We start from the raw sequence: 18636 nt of genomic DNA, 5'->3' as shown, positions 1-18636 counted from the left end.
CAGGTTTCAATCCCATCAAAATGGAATCAAGGTAGATTTGGGGGGAGAACAAAAAAGAAAAGGTATCTGATCAATATAAACTAGTTTATTATTATTATTTACTGTTATTACATTTTACAATACATTTCTTAAAATATCTGACACTGTACAAATTAAACATTAAACATGAATATGAGTGCATAAAATATATATATATAATGTAATATATATAATATTTGCTCTGACTGTATGTGATAGTTTGTGCAATAAAGGTGTATACATAATCCCATTTTACTTTTGCTATCTACACTACATTAATATCCCAGTCAGTCATAACAGTCAAGTTTTGTTTGAGTTTAGATGTGGCATTATTGAAATTGTGATAATAAATCCTCATATTAATGTAACGCCAAACTTCACTTTAGGAATATGGTAAACTGCATATTTAAAGGGCCAGTTCACTAAAATTACAAAAAGAGAATATTAAAATTCTCGGAAATCTTAACACCATAACTAACTTCTACCGTTACTGCTCATTTTAACTTGACTGATAGAAGACTTTGTGTGAACTGACCCATTAATGTAACTTGAGTAATGTACATAAACTGATTTGTTTTTTATTTATATATTTAAATATATGTAAATATTAACACTTATTGCTGGTATCGGATCCTCAGTTAAAATATATTCTAATTTAAATCCACTTCTAAAGAGAAGCTTTGGTTAAACCACTTGGTGAGTCATCACTCTACAATCTCTTGTTACATGTTAAACACATATTACATTATTACATTCATACAACAGTAACACATTGAATGGATTCTCTTATACTTGAGAGATGATGAAGTAACAGAAAACTACAGACATCAATGAGTCTTTGTACATCAAGAAGAATTACAAGAAAATTAACAGTGTGCAGTCTGGTCCATGTTAGTGCAGGAGAGCGAGGTTTGGTGAAGAGTCAGCGAGACATCATTCGCACAAACTCTGTGGAAAGAAAAGAAGAGTTTGTTATTGTAGGTGGAGAAAAGGATAGTATCACCTTCAACTGTATTCTTTCTTTCTTTAGGCCGATTTAAAATCGTGCTTTACTACCACCACAAAGCAGTTTCTGCTGCCTATTTGCCTATTTAAATGTTTTTCCTTTAGTTTCCTTACATAAACTATCAATCACTCACCTTCAAAGTCTACCTGTCCGTCCCCATTGAGGTCAACGTCTCGCAGGATCTCGTCTATCTCGCGGTGGTTCAGCTGCTCCCCCATCAGCTTCTTCATGGCTTCCCTCAGCTCCCCGAGGCTGATCTGACCGTCACCATCAGAGTCAAACTAGGAAACAAAATGAAAGGGGTAGAGAAACATTTTTTGAAAGCACATTTTGGGTGATCTATTCGGGGGACCCCATAGACAAAAAGGAGATCTACTTGGCTGTAAGTCAATAAATTGTCTGCCAGACCTCCTTGAAGGCGTCCCTCAGCTCCTTGACTCCAATCATGTCTGCAGTCTCAGCAAGCATTTTGGGACCCATCAGTTCCACAAAGTCCTCAAAGTCCACTCTGCCACCACCTAGAGGGGGAGAAAATAAGCACACACACAGAAGAGATGATTCAGGCTGTTCTCATTCACTGTTTGTACTTATACCTAGGAAATGTAATGCACTGTAATTCGTAAATAACGCACGTAATCAACTCATCTGTAACCTACATACTCATGAGCCAGGACCTGCAGGGCTGTGGCGTAGTATAAACAGCGAGTTTAAAGTTTTAAAATCATTTAATGAGAATAAAGTCATAATGTTTTAAGAAACAATGTACCTGCTCTACAGTCTGCAGTGCATTACGTTATTACTCTGCAGTAATGTTAGTATCCTCTTCAGACCGTCTGACAGACACAGAACTGTTTGTGACTCTGGATGCTTCTCTTCCATGGAGGTACAAACCGAAACTAACGTACAACACTTCTGATCAGGGATACATCCCTCCATCGTGTGGCTTATTGTACACACACATGTTAACTCCACCACTTCAGATAAAGTGCAGCTCTCAGTCTCTTCCCCAAGATTTTCAGTGGGAAGCATCGTGGAGGAGAGAGACAGTTCTTAAACAGAGCAAAGCTGGAGGGGAGGAGAGGCAGTGACAAAGAGCTGCTGGTCTCGTATCATTATAATATTATGACTTAATTCTCTAAATCTCAGATTATTGTTTTTTATAACAGTGGCCCTAATACTCCGCTGTAGTTGACGGACTAGAATTCCGCCTTTTGGGTTATTCTCTCTCTTATTTGTGCCTATATTAGAGGACCTTTTTTAAATCCAAATTACTGCTAGGGACAATTCAGTAGTCGCTGGATATTGGTAAGGACATACCCCTATCGTCCCTTCTAAACTCTAGGTTCTAAACTCTAAATTTATTTTAATGCAAACCACAATCTTTTCTGAAACCTAACTGAGATCGCTCGTGTTGCTATAATAATAATAAAAACAAAATAACTTTTTGTAAAATATCCTGCGAACCGTTGCTTTAGAATGCGTTGCATTGGTAACTGATCTTTTTTGTGTCTTTAACAAGCAAGCAAAAAGATAAGAAAATGATATGTGATACTTAAAAAAAAAGTTAAAGTTTGAGCTTTAATGCTCCACAAAGCCCTGAGATGTCTGTGTTATGTGTTAGGGTTCCCTCTTTCTGTTTTGTGTGTATTTGTACAGATGTGTGTGTGTGTGTGTGTGTGTGTGTGTGTGTGTGCAGGACTCACAGATCTGCTGGCTGAGTTCTATCAGTTCCATCTCTGTCGGCATGTATCCCATAGTCCTCATGCACTCGCCCAGGTCCTTACAGCTGATGAAGCCATCCTTGTCTTTGTCGAACTCCCTGAATGCCTCACGCAGCTCTGTGGGGAAGACATGTGGGAGGAACAGAATGACTATGTGGTAGAAAGATAGAGATATTGCAGTTCTAAGTGTTTCTTATGTGATGGTCGCATCTTTCAAATTCGTGATGGTTAAGTTTTTGTAGGAAAATGAAAAGATCCTGTTGATCGTTGCTCTAAAAAACTATTCATTACCTTCACTAAAGCCACTACAACTTATAAGACCTTTATAACAGGTACATTGTTCGAATGTGCTAATCTGATTTGTTTTGGTTGCTGTTTAACATTTGATTGTCTCCAAAGTTGAGTGTGTTTTTAGGTAAGTCTTTTCTTTATTTACAATATTGTGTTTCTAGATTTAAAAAAACTGCAAATTTCGGTGAACATTTATTCCAAAGTCAAATCACAAATTACATTCCTGTGAATGTAGAGAGTGAAAGTGTGGGCGCGACCTGAGGAATATGAGGGATGTGCTTAAATTGTGAAGAATAATCTTTCCCTTTGAATAATAATACTTCACTTTGATCTTCCACAGTTCAAGAAAAGAAACCTGACATTCAATCGGAGAGCAGGAAAGTCTTCTTAAATTCTCTACAGTAAAGCACAATTTTTCACATTTGAACAGAAGGTTTGAGGTTTGAAAGGAAGAAGACGGGTGAGGGAGCGAGTCAGGATTAGGCTTTGGATATCTACCTTCCATTTCCTCTGGTCGTAGGTCTCTGTCCTGTGGTGGTGCGGATAGAAGACAGGACACACATATGGAGAAGGTTAAACACACACTTAAAATGTCATTCTGTGTTCATTCACAACAACAAAACATGCAGGAAACATTGTAATGCTTCAGCTTCCAGAGGCTCCTGCGAAGTGTTTTTGTTCCCTGTTCAATCGCCCGAGCAGAGATTCTATTACTGGATTATTTGGGTTTTGATCTGGTTGACCCTAATAACCTTTTTAGTCGATCTGCCACAAAAGCTTGTGTCCAATCTCATTGGCCTGGTGCGGACGCTTTGAGCTGTGCATATGCTCCACAACAAGCATGAAGAACTCTCTCCCTTTCCAAACACACAGGAATAAGGCACACATGTGTGTATGCACAAACCCAAACAAAGCTGATGAAATTGTTTGTATGTTGATAAGAGTTCAGAGGAACACAACAACAAACACCACACCAGCTTAATTTAGAGTCTAAACTGTTTTATAAATGAGTTCAAACAGTAACACAGCAACACTTCTGGCTACAGCCACTCGGCTAAAAAACCTTTTACAGTTTATTTTGAATTGGCTTCAGCGTGTAGTGGCATAGACAAAAGTTGAAGCCAGGATACGTTTGCTGATGCTGTGACATCAGCAGCAGGAATAATACGTGCCTGGATTAGAGGATGCAGGGGAGAGAACAGTGGCAGGGAGATTACAGCTGTAAATTGTATTACAAATCACAAATCACGGCTTACCGGTTTTTCATTTCCCTATTTGCCGCTGGTTTTTTCATCTGCATCTGTGGTTCGGCCGGTACTTGGATAACGAACATTAACTCAGCTACACAGGCTGAACATGCAGCAAACACACCATTTACCTATTTGACTCTTTTTGCTAAACATTTGTGAGTGTCAGGATGAGCTCAAAGTCTGGCACGGAGGAAGTAAAACAAATGTTTTCCTTGTTTCAAAAACAACAAGTACCACTCATTGCTTAAGAAAACACCTAAAAAGGAAAAACATGTTGGCTCCACAATTTGCTTTAGGAAGGAATCCAGTAATTCTCTCAAGTAGCAAAAACCAGATGAACACTAAAGGAAAAAAGGGTGTGAATAGAAACTGGAAGCGATGTATATTGTGCTCCTATAAGAGTTCAGTTTGTCATTGTAGAGAACAAAGGGCATTATGGGAGATTAATACAGTAAATGCTGTGAGTCTCAACCTATCCATCTCATAGACTAATCTGTGTACTCTGTCAAGGAATCCCATTTCTCGATCCATAAGTAACATCAGGAAGTCGTCCTACAAGTTCAGAACTGTTGTGGCTCATAAAGGATGCTGCTGGGTTACTGGACAGATGTAAGAAAGTTCTAACACTGATCATTTAACTGCGACCAGTGACTGAAGCCATACCAGCAGCTGCGTGAGGCTGTACCATATGCACAGCTATGAGATAAAGGCTAATGTCAGCATGCTGATATTGCTCACAGGGACAACACACACTATTCAACTTTCAAAGTCGGGTCACACATTTCAGGAGGAATTCACGTCTGTCTTCTCTCCAAACTGCGTCGAAACACATGCGAGAAGTGATAAAAAGACGCAAGACCACTTTCCTCCAAAAATGGATGTCTACAAGAAGCTAGCCATCCAAGTTGTTTGTACACTGATAGGCAGTGAAAAAGCCAAGGAAGAAAAATAAAAGAATATGGAGGACAGAATAGAGATGCGGGGATCAAGGATTGTCTGTTTTGCAGAGAGAGTTGGAGGTAAATAAATAATTACGTCCTGCCCCTGATATTGGTCAAAACTATTTTCACACTGGAGGATTTGGACTCGCAGACCGGTCCAGATATTTGACATGCTATATCTCTCAGGCGTCTGCAACGCGCATCTCTCAGATCGCGTCTTTGAAAGTGCTCAGCGAGTGCCGATGTGCCTCTGATCTGGGGCTTTTGTCGAAGTTCTCCAAAAACTGTCTGCGAGTGGAAAATCGGGGCTAGAACAATGTTGTGCAAACTCAATTAGTTGGAACATTATATCTGCTTGTTAGCAGGTGTGGGCTCAATGTTTTCCATGGTCAACATCTTAGTTTAGCGTGTTAGCATGTTAACATTTGCTAATTAGCACTAAACACAATGTACAGCTGAAGCTGATGGGAATTTCATTAGTTTTTGTAGGTATTTGCTCATACATTTAAGCATATTAGACAAACACTGTTAGCTCAGTTTCTAACTCTAACTGCTGACTCCAAAAAAATAAAATAAAAATAATAACAACAACAATAACGATAACAATAACAATAACAATAACAATAACAATAATAATAAGACATGTAGAAAAGAATAGTGTCAGTGGCCAAAGTTTATAATACCGCTTTCAACTTTTTCCATTGGAATAACATTTATCTATTTACCAAAAACAAACTACAAAATACAGTAAAATAATAGAGTCTATGTAAATGATATATACATCATAAAACAATTATATTTAGCCCCTGTGATCAGTCAGTAGTGTAACATTTCTCCTCTGGAATCAGCCCAAGGTCTTCTGATACCTCAGGAGCCTATAGCTCAGTAAAGCTGTAATGGCTCTTTTCAATTAGCGCTGCAAGCTGCACCGCCGGGAAATGACTGGTTATTGACCTCTACCATGCCCCGCATCTCTACTTAAGGCATCCATCTGAAATACGAGGCACACATGATAGCTTCAGCACTGTTAGATAGGGAATTTATGATCTAAATTACAATCTAGAGGAATTGGGAGGCCAGTTAGTCTGTCATTATAGTCCAATCTGTTCTCTCTTTACTGCTCTCCACTCCTATCGGACCTACAGTATGTGCACGAGATCCTTACTAACAATTCTGTCTTCCTTTCTTCACAGATTTGTTCAAAGACAACACATATTTTCATTAATTGACAAACTTATTGTAAAATAATTTCTGGTTGAAAAAAAAAGATAACTCTGAACCCTTCCAAGGTTTGTTACTTTATATTGGATGACTTCATATAGGTTTCCAAAATAAATCATATTCTGCAACAAAGTAGTGATGACACGTCCGCTAACGATCCAATTCTTTTCAACTTGGTAAAATACTTTTAAAATACAAGTAGTAAATTCACAGACAAAGTAGAGGACGCACCTTGTGTAATGTTTACAATCATAGACATTAGATCTGGCTAAAGGAGTCATTTAGTGCTGCTGAACTTAGTCCACAGGTGCAAAATGTAATTATATTGGTGGGATGTCTAAGATTAAATCTGATCCAAATCTTACCCTATCATTACCCTAGTGATTCACAAATAAACCTATAAATCCTCGCCCACTTAAAAAAAGCACAATCACATTCTTATGAAATGTGGTGGTATATGATTGATGGGGGGAGGGGGGGGGGGTTGACACTCACAGGGTCAACGCTCTCATTGGTGGAGATGGGAAGGCTGTGGAACTTCCCCTTCTCTTGTACAGAAAGCACATAATGGATGAAAAGATTTATGGACTATAATTATGTACCGTGTGAGTGTGTGTGTGTGTGTGTTTGTGTGCGTGTGTGTGTGTGTGTGTGTGTGTGTGTGTGTGTGTGTGTGTGTGTGTGAATACCCATACATACAAGTTGGCTCTGTGCGAAGCCCTGTCTGAGGAAGATACAAGCAGGCCCCACTAGGTGGTGCAGCATGTTGCAGTTCTTAACCAGAGCGCACAGGGGCTCATCGAAGTCCCGCTCGCTCGCTCCTTCCTCCTCATCATCCGTGTTCACCTCATCTGCACCACCCAGGCCCCCCAGCATGGCGGCAGCCAACGGGGCGCCGCTTCGTTCTACGGACGAGTCCCCCTTAGAGGACGGGAACCAACGTAAAATCCCAAAGAGTTACGACTCAAACTCAACCGCCAGCAATGAAACGGACTAATCCACACGTACATTTTCGTACTGTTGCAGTCATGACTTTTTTATGTTCTTTATTCGAAACAAAATGCATTTGAATGGCTGGAAGTTGTTTAAAGCTCAAACGTAGCTTGGGAATTAACAAATGTTTGACTAACTTTCACAAATTATTAGCCTTAGATTTGAACATCCACAAAGCATTATCTTCCACATCTTAATCAGTTCTAACTCACTTTGATAAATCTCTTTATCTCAGCTGAAAGGAATTGAATCAGTCCTTACCTTCTTTCTTTTACTGTTCTTTTTAGAAGCCTTGTTTATGTTTCCCATCCCTGCCCTCTTCTTCCCGTCCTCCCCTCCTCCTGTCCCCACACTTCGCCCCTGTTTCTCTTCCTCTCTTAATCTTCCTCTCGCTCTCTGCTCAGTTGTCACATAAAAGTCCAAAATCCATACTCAATCCAGTGCATTCCTTGCGGGCAACGTCTTCCGCGCCTGGTTAGGCGAAGGCAAATGTTTCCACTTGTACCACTACTTTTGAAAGCGAATGAGGATGTCTGTCAGTGCACCTGCTACAGTCCAAGATCCTCTTGGTCAAAGTGATAGGCAAGGTATTAGCATATGATGTCGCGTTAAATCCTAAACTCCTATAGGATGCAGGAGGCTGTCATGATGAGCTTTGAGACGTGTTGTGTGATATTATGGAATAGCAGCAGGGTGCTGGAGATTGACGGGGTGGGGTTGGAGAGCTGGGTCACATCGGGGCTGAAACAACCTGCTGCTGCCAGATTCTGGCTCTGATTGCATGACTCGATCATTTTCTCTCCCTTTCTATCTCTCTCTGACTCTCTCTCACAAGCACACACTGTTTTTTACCCCTTTTAAACTGTCACCCCCTCTCGCCATGAGTGATCCCTTGATTTTGGACCAATTTAATCTAATCCATCCCACCCACCTTCCATCTCTGCCTCCCAAAACATCGTATTTATGGTCTCAAAATGACTAACAGAACTCGGTGTGTTTAGTTGTGTCTGTATATGTGTGTGTGTGTGTGTGTGTGTGTGTGTGCGTGTGTGTGTGTGTGTGTGTGTGTGTGTGAGAGAGAGAGAGAGAGAGAGAGAGAGAAAAAGAGAGAAAGAGAGAGAGAGAAAGGGGGAGGGGATGGTAGATTTATGGATAGAGAGTTGGCTGCCTGTTTAATCCCTGACATTTCAGATTAGAGAGAAAGAGTTATGTTGACAAGCCATGGGAGGGCGGGCTTGAAGTGGGAGACATAGAAGAAGACAAATATGTATTTGACTTTTACAGAAAAGTTAAGCAGATAGAAGTGGAAGGAGAGGAATATAGGTCAAGGAAGTACTTGAGTAAATGTTGGAATGGGGTTGCAAAGAGAGGGGGACACATGACGAATTATAATGAAAGTAAAGAAAGTGTTGGACAAGCAAATACTGAAATATTCAAGACATAAATTATAATTCCCAAGCAGAACCCCATCCCGCCCCAAGACTCGTTTGACTAGTGCTTAGTATTTAAAAGCAGACACTTCAGCTGAATATTGTAAACATTTAAACTAATAGATGTCACCATGAAACTTCCCCAGTTGATTACTTACATTAAGACAATTCTTTTTTGTAATATAAACTAGCTGAAATGTTATGTTTAAATATGCAAACAAGGCATTATGTAATGCTAACATTTGAAATCTACAGATATACAAATAAACACCTAAATGTGTATTTTGGATGTTTTCTTTCCACTAGTCTGAAATAAGTCGTGTTATGGAAGCAAAATAGCCCAAACTCTCAAAATTGACCAGTGCATGAAAATATGTATGTTGGGGTATTGGAAGGTAGAGGTGTGGATCGCTGTTCACCACAGTGACTTATAAAACCACCAGATGGCTCCACAGAAGGGACGGTTAATGGAGAAATTTCAAACAAAACTCAGTTTGCAGTCACTCTCACAGCCCTCTTCTTTAAGTTACAGGATATAAATACAGCAGCAAGCTTTGGGACGAAACAGGAACTGTCGGAACTTTTCCTAACCATATTTTCACATAAGCATCTTTCGGAAATGGCTTTACACCATTTAGTTTATGGAGAAAAATGTAACTGCCAAGATTATTTGGTGGCATTTTTCCCTTTTTTATTCTAAACATTTTCGCGTTTTTAGCGCTGATGTTTATGAGCTGCTCAAATGAATGTGTTACCGTTTTCTAGACTAGACAAGAGTACATTCGATCCTGTATGTAAGTTGTTAATGTCTGTATGACAATATTAAATATCTCGGTTTAAGCAGTTTACGAGTAAATGTTTGAAACTTACATTTGTACAGAGCCTGTTCATGACGAAAGTTGCACATGGTCAGTAGGGTCATTAGGTTAAGTCAGCATCGTCAGCTGTTGGAGGCTTTTATAACCCACTTCCACTCCTGCTGAGAGGTTTGTGATGGCACTTAATGTGGCAGACCCTCCACATGAACGGACTGGAAGTGTGTGGGGGCTGGATTCAAATTGGGCCATACACACAGTGGACATTATTATTACTTTTATTATATTAACATGAAACAAATACGTTTTTATTCTGGTAAAAATCATTTAAAAATTTTTTCACTTTTCAGGAACTCCTAAAAAAATATTCTGCAATAAATTTAAAGGGGACATTTGATTGAATGTTATTGAATTATTTTGTTTTTATTCATTTCTTCTGCTCTTTATTAATTTATTTTCTACTTTTATTTCTATTCCAACATTCTTTGACCTTTGTCACTGAAGCATGAAATCCCAAAAAGCAAAACTAAAATCTTCACTAAATACTTTTTATCAACATATTGTTTTATTACTGTATTGCTTCATAGCAATCACTGCCCTGAGACAGGATTATATGATCATGTAAACACTTTCAAATAAATGAGAATTGCAGTTAGGAGCAGGCTTTGATACACGTGTTCTCATGCACTGTAACTTCATACTTCTGATGCTGGTCATGCGGTGTGTGTGCCAGAGATTAGTGCAGTGTGTAAGGCCAACACTGAGCGCATGCAGCACTAATCCTCCGTGGTCAGTTAAGGAGAGCTATACCACATGTGTGGTGTCTCTCTACATGTCTCCACATCGTTCTATGAGACCTCTCATCTGTTTCACCACATTGTATGTTTCACTACACATTACCACTTCTGCATTTCTTTAAATACAGCAGCCTCAGTTTCAGTGCAGATCTCTGCTCATTGCTGCTCTTCTTCTGAGCCCAGTCTTCTGGCTTCATAAATAACTGGGAAATGACACATTATAAAATAAACTTGTAAAGTCAGATTACATAAAACAGACCACTACACACTTTTTAATTCATCATGCTTTTTCAGGATATAAACATTTGTCCATGAGCAGCTTTCCGATACATTACACTGTTGATGTGTCACCAGAAGAGTGCAGCAAAGCTCAACTTGTTGCTGCAGCAAAGACAAACTCACGCTGAGCTGTACTCATGCACCATCACCAGATGTCAGCATCGTGCCTTACTATTGACGATCCATTTTAGTTACAGAAACAGTTGTGTGTTTTTTGGACAGTGCACTCAGTAGAAAGACAGGAGAGAGATACTGCAGATTGGAGTAGTAGGTGGGGAAACCTATGGCCCAATCGTTGAATCTCTAGCAGCTCCACAGACATGATTGTCCCCCTGACCCTGCAGCCTAACCTTTCTATGGACTTGGGGGAATTACACCAAAAAAAATTCCGCTGAGAACCTATTAAGCAGAGAGGACAGAGAGTGATGAGATGCCTTGTGACAGAGGATTTGAAATCAGTCTCTCTGTTATGTAATAGTATGTGCCTTAGCCCACTGATCCAGCTGGACACCCACCAGATTAGCAAATGGAAGCCTCAGTCCTGTAAAGGTTTTTTTCCCCAACATATATTTCACAGACATGCACAGGATGCTTTACATTCTTTTCATCATACTTTATGCAACTGCAACAATGGCTCAGAGTGTGAAGTGTAACTACTTGTAAAAATACAAAAGGAAACATAAAAAAGTACACACGTGCAGTTACGGGAACGCACACGCTGAAAGGGAGACACTCCAGGTGAATGGGGTAAAAGTTTGAACAAACAGATATCGCCATGAAACTTGCATCAAGACGCTATTTTTATGTATTGCAAGTTTTCTGAAATGTTATGTTTAAATATGTAAATGAGTCTTATATGTGCTAAAATCCCGTAAAAGAAAAAGTGTTTTTAGGAATAAAATATAAACCAGGCTATGAATGATAAACAAAGCCCTCTGTTCAAACCTTCAGAATATAGACAGGAGTGAAACTGGAAAGTTTGGTGTAAGCGCTACTGAAGTGAAGATTTATGGATCAGAGTTTGAGAAAAAAACTTATTTTGAAAAAATAGACTTTACAGAAATGTATAATGTCATACTTTTTGCAAGACACTACAGGTGAATAGTGTACACATATTTAACTGATACATATCACCATGAAACTTCCCTAGTTGAGTATTTACATTAAGTCCACTGTATTTTTTAAAAATTGTACGTATAAATATGTAAATCAGACATTATATAATGCAGATGTTTGGTGAAACTAGGAGAAATCTACAGACACATATGGACAAAGTAACACCTACATGTGTATTGTGGGTGTTTTTTTCCCCACTAGTCTGAAAGAAGACATGTTATAAAAGCGAAACAGCCCAAACTCTCAAAATTGAGCAGTGCATGAAAAAAACGATGTTGTCTCTCCTCAATAGTTTTAATCTAGCTCAGTGGGGAAAAAAAAGAAGCACCGAAACTACGGATCAATCAACAGCCCAGGGTAAACACAAAGCTTTTCAGCCATAAAACCCAAAACACGGCAGCTGGGTGAGAATTCGTGCTCTATCCCTCGACAACAGCAAGCACACCAGATGCCTGAAAGACAAGAATAGACGATAGGCCACAAAAATCCAGTAAACAACATGATGGACACATTCCAAAAGTCAGGATTTTGCATACCCTGCTATGCTAACAGCTTTGGTTGAGGTCAGGTCAAATATTTTGGCCGAGATGGGGTGCGTCCATGCTTACATATGCAAGTTGACACACAAGTACAAATTTATCACAAATGCAGTAAATCAGTTCATATAAGGGGTGACCTACAAATGAAACAGATCAAAACCAAAATCTAAAAGAATGAGTCATGATTATATTGTGACTACAGTCTGCACAGATATTATCAGTGGCCTCAAACCGTCACACTTTGCATCTCGTTTGGTACCATAATCCACGAGCAATAACACTAGATGTGTGCAGTACACTGAGCCCGTCTGACGTTAGGAAATATAAAGTGATTGCCGCTTCGTTTAGTCTTTGTGCGTACACTCTGCACTATCCATACTCATCAAACAGCGCCTTCTGACCTTCAACATGTGCTGATCTCTCTGGCAATTGGATGTATACGGTATTATCTGCTCAGACATCTGCGAGATGAGCGGCACATGAAATGAAAAGCTGAGATGATTTGAGCTCAGCTGAGTTAAGATTGGTTCGAGTTGCCACACTGACACGACCCGGCCCACACAGATAACGGCTGAAACCACCTGGCAGATCCAGGCTCTGTGTGTTACATGCAAATGTTACATACCTAAGCTATGTACGTAAATTAAAATAGATGTTGACTTTTGGTATCACATGGGACACGCACGCACAGCCTGACACATCTTCAGTTTATTCAACTACCACAATGAACAAGTACAAAGCAGCATGAGTACACAAGAACACACGAGAAAGAATCACAGACAGAAGAGGGGAGATAAAAGATGGATCTGGCTACATCATGTTAAGACCTGTGCTCTTTAGCTGCACGTCAATCCCTCTCTCCACATTCCCTATCTATCTTCTGTGATATCAATGAAGGCAAAAAGCCAAAACAAATCTTTAAAGAGAAAACTAAACAAAAAAACAGTAACAGCAGCGTGTTAGTTTCATAATTCTACTTTCATCCACTAGTCCTATACAACCTAAAGTAAAAATCTTATAATGCACAGGGATATTTCACTTCACTTAAGTAGTATCTTAAGCCTTATTTGAATTTGATAGTAAGAAATGAAGTCAAGTAACGAACATGGTGTAAAACTTGGATTAGCATCCGGTCACTGTGAGTCTTTAAAACTGATCAAATCACTCCCTGATTCTGACTGAGCCATTCATTTACAGTTTGATGTGTCGCATCCGTCAAACACATTCATGTTCGTCAGCAGAAATGCATCCGTTGCCTCGAGTGCAGTCTCTGTATTGTGAGTGATGTGCTTCTTAACCGGCTGTCTTGTCCTCTCACTTGTTTAAACTCTAATCTCCCTTTACATCGCAATCAATCACTTCTCTCTTTCTTTATGACATCCATCCCTCCATCCATCATCCCAGCGCTCCCTTCCTTTAGTTTCTCCATCTGTTGCTGAGTGTATTGATGACGCATCCGACCATGACAGCTGGAGGGTATAAACAGAAAAACTAAGGAAAAGGGAAAACACAGCAGACCTCCCTTTCTTCACACTGGAGTTGATTTTTTCTCTTGTGATTGTAAACAAATGACCAAAAGTGACATTTTGAAACCCACATGGCCCACACTGACCGCTTTCTACTCTCGCACGCCACATATACAGTTTACAATGATCACAATGTCGGATTTAACACTCAATTCAACAATTCTCAAGCCTTTTTTAAAACAATGGATTTCTTGATTTCAGATAGAAGAAGAAAAATGCAAACTTCTTATGTCTAGTTGACAACTCCGCAAAGTCAGCATCCTCACCAGCTGGTTATCCACATAGAAACTGTATTGTTCTTGTATTGCAGTAGGTAGTGATGAGTGAGTATGATAAGAAAACATTTCATTTTCAAGTAACCTTGTTTGGCTGCCCAGCTTCGATTGTATTTCCAAAAAAAATGTCACTTTTAATATAGCAGCAAACTATTTGCTATGTAAAGATAAAGTGGAGTTACTGTATGCACATGTAGATAGATAGATACTTGTATACCTGAGCAGAGAATGAAGTCACTCTTCTTACATTTACATTGCCGGTCCGGCCGCGTGTGCAGGACTAGCTAAGGGCCACCGCACTGCACTCCACTAACAACGCCTTGTCCACCCACGCCGTTGTCACGGAAATACAAGGCCAACCCTCCCGTTCCCCTCGGGTTAACACTGTTAGCTCTGTCAGCACTGTAGTTGTGGTTTTTACTGTTTTTCCATCTCCATGTGAAGAGCCGTGTGGAGGCCATCCCTCAATCATAGATGTGCTTCTGTATAGAGAACCTTTAAACTCACTGTAGCAGTGAGGCATCCTCGCTCCTCTTCAGACACTCGGGATGTTCATTCATTCATTTATTAACACGCACTTTGTCTGGCTGACTTTGTTAGACACATATTTGTCAGACAATACTTTCAACATAATGTATGTGTGTCAGCCAAACACTTGTTAACAACGCCACTCAACACAGTGCACTCACACAAAAGGCTTGTTCAGATTGCCAGCTCAAACCCACAAACAAACACATGAAATGCGATTTTTGCAAATTGGAGGTTGTTTGAAATGCGATTTCACTCGCATTTCTACAGATGCGTCGCAGTCCTTACGTTCACAATGTTCAAATCATATGTCAAAGTGACGATGTGAAATCCAGAGTGCTATGGAAGACAACATGGAGGTTCGGCTCCGCAACTTGACAGCGCGATTGTTTGGAGGGCGAAATGATGGACCTTCATTTGTCATGTTACTGCGTCGCCATCATAGCTACGTAGTTACTAACACCTTCATTGTTACCTCAGCAACTCATGATGATAGGTTGGTGATGTCTGGACACACAAATCGGATCTGGTCACATGCAAAAAACTGTGCAGACAGTCTGTCTGAAATATCTGATTTGAGAAACAAATGGGGTACAGTTCAGTGTCCTACCTGTCCGAAGACTGAGTCGACGATGGGTCGCAGCTTTCTCCTGTCTCCCTCTTGAAGCCAGAGGTCATCAGGGTCTCCCACCGGAGAAGATAGACTCAAGGACTTGGCCTTGGTCTTCGGAGCCCTCTTTATGCTAGCTGAACTCCATCGCCTTAATGATTCGATCTTCTTCTTGATGGAACCCTGGAGAACGGAGGACGAACATAGAGAACATGAAATGGGAAAGTTGTCTCACAAAAAGAGAAAGAGAACTGAGTGAGAGATGATTATTCATGCAGCAGAGATTATGGATTGAATAAATGAATGAACTGAAATGTCGTTAACTCATTGCACGCTTAAATATTGACATTCCTGGAAAGGACGATGTGAGAAAAAGGTTGAGGTATACGACGCTGCAGCAGCCCAGGTAGACTAACAGCACTCACATTCACACACCTACTGTACTGTAGGTGAAACTGCTTTTACGCATATAGTACAGTATTTACCATTTATTATAACCTTTTTCAGTATGGTCTCCTAGGGATTGTATTTTCTTTTTAGGTTTGTTTTCACAAATACGTCCGGGAGGATTAGTCAAACAAACTTTCACCCAGGAGACCGGTGTTCGTGTCCTGTGTAAAAACAAAAAGTCAACATTGACTTAGATATAAATGTAAGCCAAACCATGGCCTTTAACTAAAAATAACCTAGTAATTGTGTTGCCTGAAGATAACCAAGTTGTTTGGTTGCTTTTTTGTTTTGTTTTGTTTTAATTTACAAAGTTAACCACGTGTTTAAAACTGCAACCGTAATCCGGGAAAAAATACATTTCTCTCAAAATATTATTGAAAATTGAGTTATGTATGTAAGGGAACGTATCTTTTTAGGAGACCCGGTTATTTATTTAATGTACCAGCTCAGGAATTGTCTGTTTTTCTTATTGCATTGACATAGCATTTCTCTAAAATTATTTTGCGTTTAAATAAAATAATAAAAATAAAAAACACTAAGTAAACAGTCGGTCATGCCAGCCAGGCCTTAGGAGACGCACACTGGGTCACCGCAGTATGATGTTGACTTTGTAAGAGCAGCAGAGGCAGGATTTAGGACACCGAAAAGTCACATTTTGGCAAATCCACTGACCTTCTTTATTAACTTCCCCTCTGGCACCTCCGCGGATGATACGCTTTTCGCGTCAGTCATCTTTGCAGCCCAGCTTGCATGCACAGAGACGTCCTCTTTCTCTCTCTCTCCTGTCACGCTCTTGTCCACTCCTCCTCTTTATCTGTCTCTAGAGCATCTGACACTGGTTGATAATCTGAGGCATATCTCCCACTGTTGTTGCTCCTCCTTCTCTCATCCCTCTCATCCCTCCTCCTGTATCTGCATCCATCACTCACTTTTTCATCTGTTGGCTTCTATCCACCTCTTCTCTTGGTCTCTCTGCCTGTAAATATATGCCATCACACACAGATGGTAGTTCATTCAGGCACACACATTTACGCAGAAAGACAAATGTCTATCTTAAAAAACTCAAAGATTTTGTAGAAGTGTGTGAGTTGCACACTTTTTGTCTTTTTTAAGCCCGACATTATTTCTGTCCATGTATGCGACATATCCGATAATGATGTACTTTTAGATCCTGGCTGTTCTGTTGACATGTCCTAAATCCTCTGCACTTTATAGTGCTTTCCATTGTATATTGCATTCACCATATGGGCCTGTGAAGTGCATGTAATAGCAAACACACAACACACGTCCTACATGTACAGTATGGTGGACAACAGTGTATGATACCAAGAACGCCATTTCAAGAACGTTTTACTAGATTGGATTTAGTATGAAATTACTCTTTGTATGAACAATTAAAGTTCTGGTAAAGTGTTTCAAGACCACATGTAACTGAATGGAGCTTAAGTTATAGTAGGACTATGTAGAATATCTTGGATATGATCCATCATAGTTCCCCACAAAATAACCCAAAAAGGGCTCAGCAGAGCAAGAGCTGACAGGTAGGTAGAACAGGATGTCGATGAAGTTATTGTAAGTGCTTTATAATATCAGATATATTGAAGAGGTACTTTTTTACAGATAGTAAAAGCGTAAATAATAAAATCAATGATAACTAGCATGGAACTCGGAGAGCGCAGACCTCCGCCAGGGTAATGGGCAATTCCTGTGCTCCTCGGATTTTCCCATTTCCCGAGTTTGAAAGTCGTTCTTCCGAATTTGGTGTGTTCATGAGCTTTAAGCCATAATGTGGTAACAACATGGAAGCTACAGAGGAGATGTATTTTATTGCTCAGAGCCATCAACCCAATGATTACTATAATATGACGTCAACTCAGCAAGTCGTTACGCTGACTTTCTGAGATGTTGTTCTGACTTGAGGTGGGTTTTTATGTCAATTTTCCCAGTCGGGAACTCATTTTTCTGATTATCTCGACACCACATGCAACACAAATGCCCTGTGTCGCAATGTTAAGGAAAGTGAAACTTTTTTGTGTATCTGCCCTATGACTTGCATCTGCTCTAAAATGTAATGGGTTGTTTCTTGGCTCCTTCCACCAAGTTTAATGAAAATCCAACCAGTCACTTTTTGTAATCCTGTTGTCAAACAGACAGGCAAACAAACCAAACAGAAACATAATCTCCTTGACGGAGGCAATTAGCTCTTTTTGTTCCAGGTATTGTGCATGCTGGCTCACAGCCAAAGAGTTTCGGACACATTCCCAGAAGTGATAGTCTCACAGACGCAGCTGAAGCACTTCCATGACTTTGATTGACATCAAACTATATGGTGGAATCATCACTATATATATATATATATAACTATGTTAGAAAATATGTGGTGCTTTGAAGGTACAAGCCTACATAAAAACTTTGGGGGTAAATTAACCACGTCACCAAAATTCAACCACACAGTTTTAGAATTTGTCACATATTTAGTGCAGGCGAAAGCTAAAGATTACAGTTTTGAGAAAACTGATTAAAGCAACTCTGATTTGCGACTTGCTTCTTCTCCATAAAAACGCTGGCTGACGCTCATGGGTATTGTAGTACTTAGACATGTCTGCCATGCCAACATGATGGAGAAAACAACATTTCTCAGAGACAAAGTTGAAATACTCAAAATTAGTGGCCACAGCACTACCCTATATGAGTGTTACTGGGAGTCAAAACGTCTACTGTGAAAAAGCCCTGTTGCTCAAACCAACAGAATGAAAATGTCCAACTTGCAAAGCCCACCTTCAACTGATCTGTTACTATAAGGCACTTAGCTGCATCCTATTCAAGTGTT

General features: G+C 39.9%; 1 protein-coding gene across 1 annotated transcript; it reads right to left on the bottom strand.

The window, feature by feature from the left end:
* Positions 1–146: 146 nt before the first annotated feature.
* On the bottom strand, positions 147–16602 carry cabp2a (calcium binding protein 2a). The gene is made up of 8 exons (XM_029440385.1): positions 16479–16602; positions 15357–15539; positions 7148–7369; positions 3535–3565; positions 2728–2862; positions 1433–1542; positions 1158–1305; positions 147–966 (listed from the first exon to the last, which is right to left on the bottom strand). The coding sequence occupies exons 1-8, from the start codon at positions 16536–16538 to the stop codon at positions 941–943; spliced, it is 915 nt and encodes a 304-aa protein (XP_029296245.1). The 5' UTR covers positions 16539–16602; the 3' UTR covers positions 147–940.
* Between the last annotated feature and the right edge of the window lie 2034 nt (positions 16603–18636).

This window comes from Cottoperca gobio, chromosome 1 (genome assembly GCF_900634415.1).
Source record: "Cottoperca gobio chromosome 1, fCotGob3.1, whole genome shotgun sequence".
NCBI classification, from domain to species: domain Eukaryota; kingdom Metazoa; phylum Chordata; class Actinopteri; order Perciformes; family Bovichtidae; genus Cottoperca; species Cottoperca gobio.
This window is presented reverse-complemented; position numbering and strand designations above follow the sequence as displayed.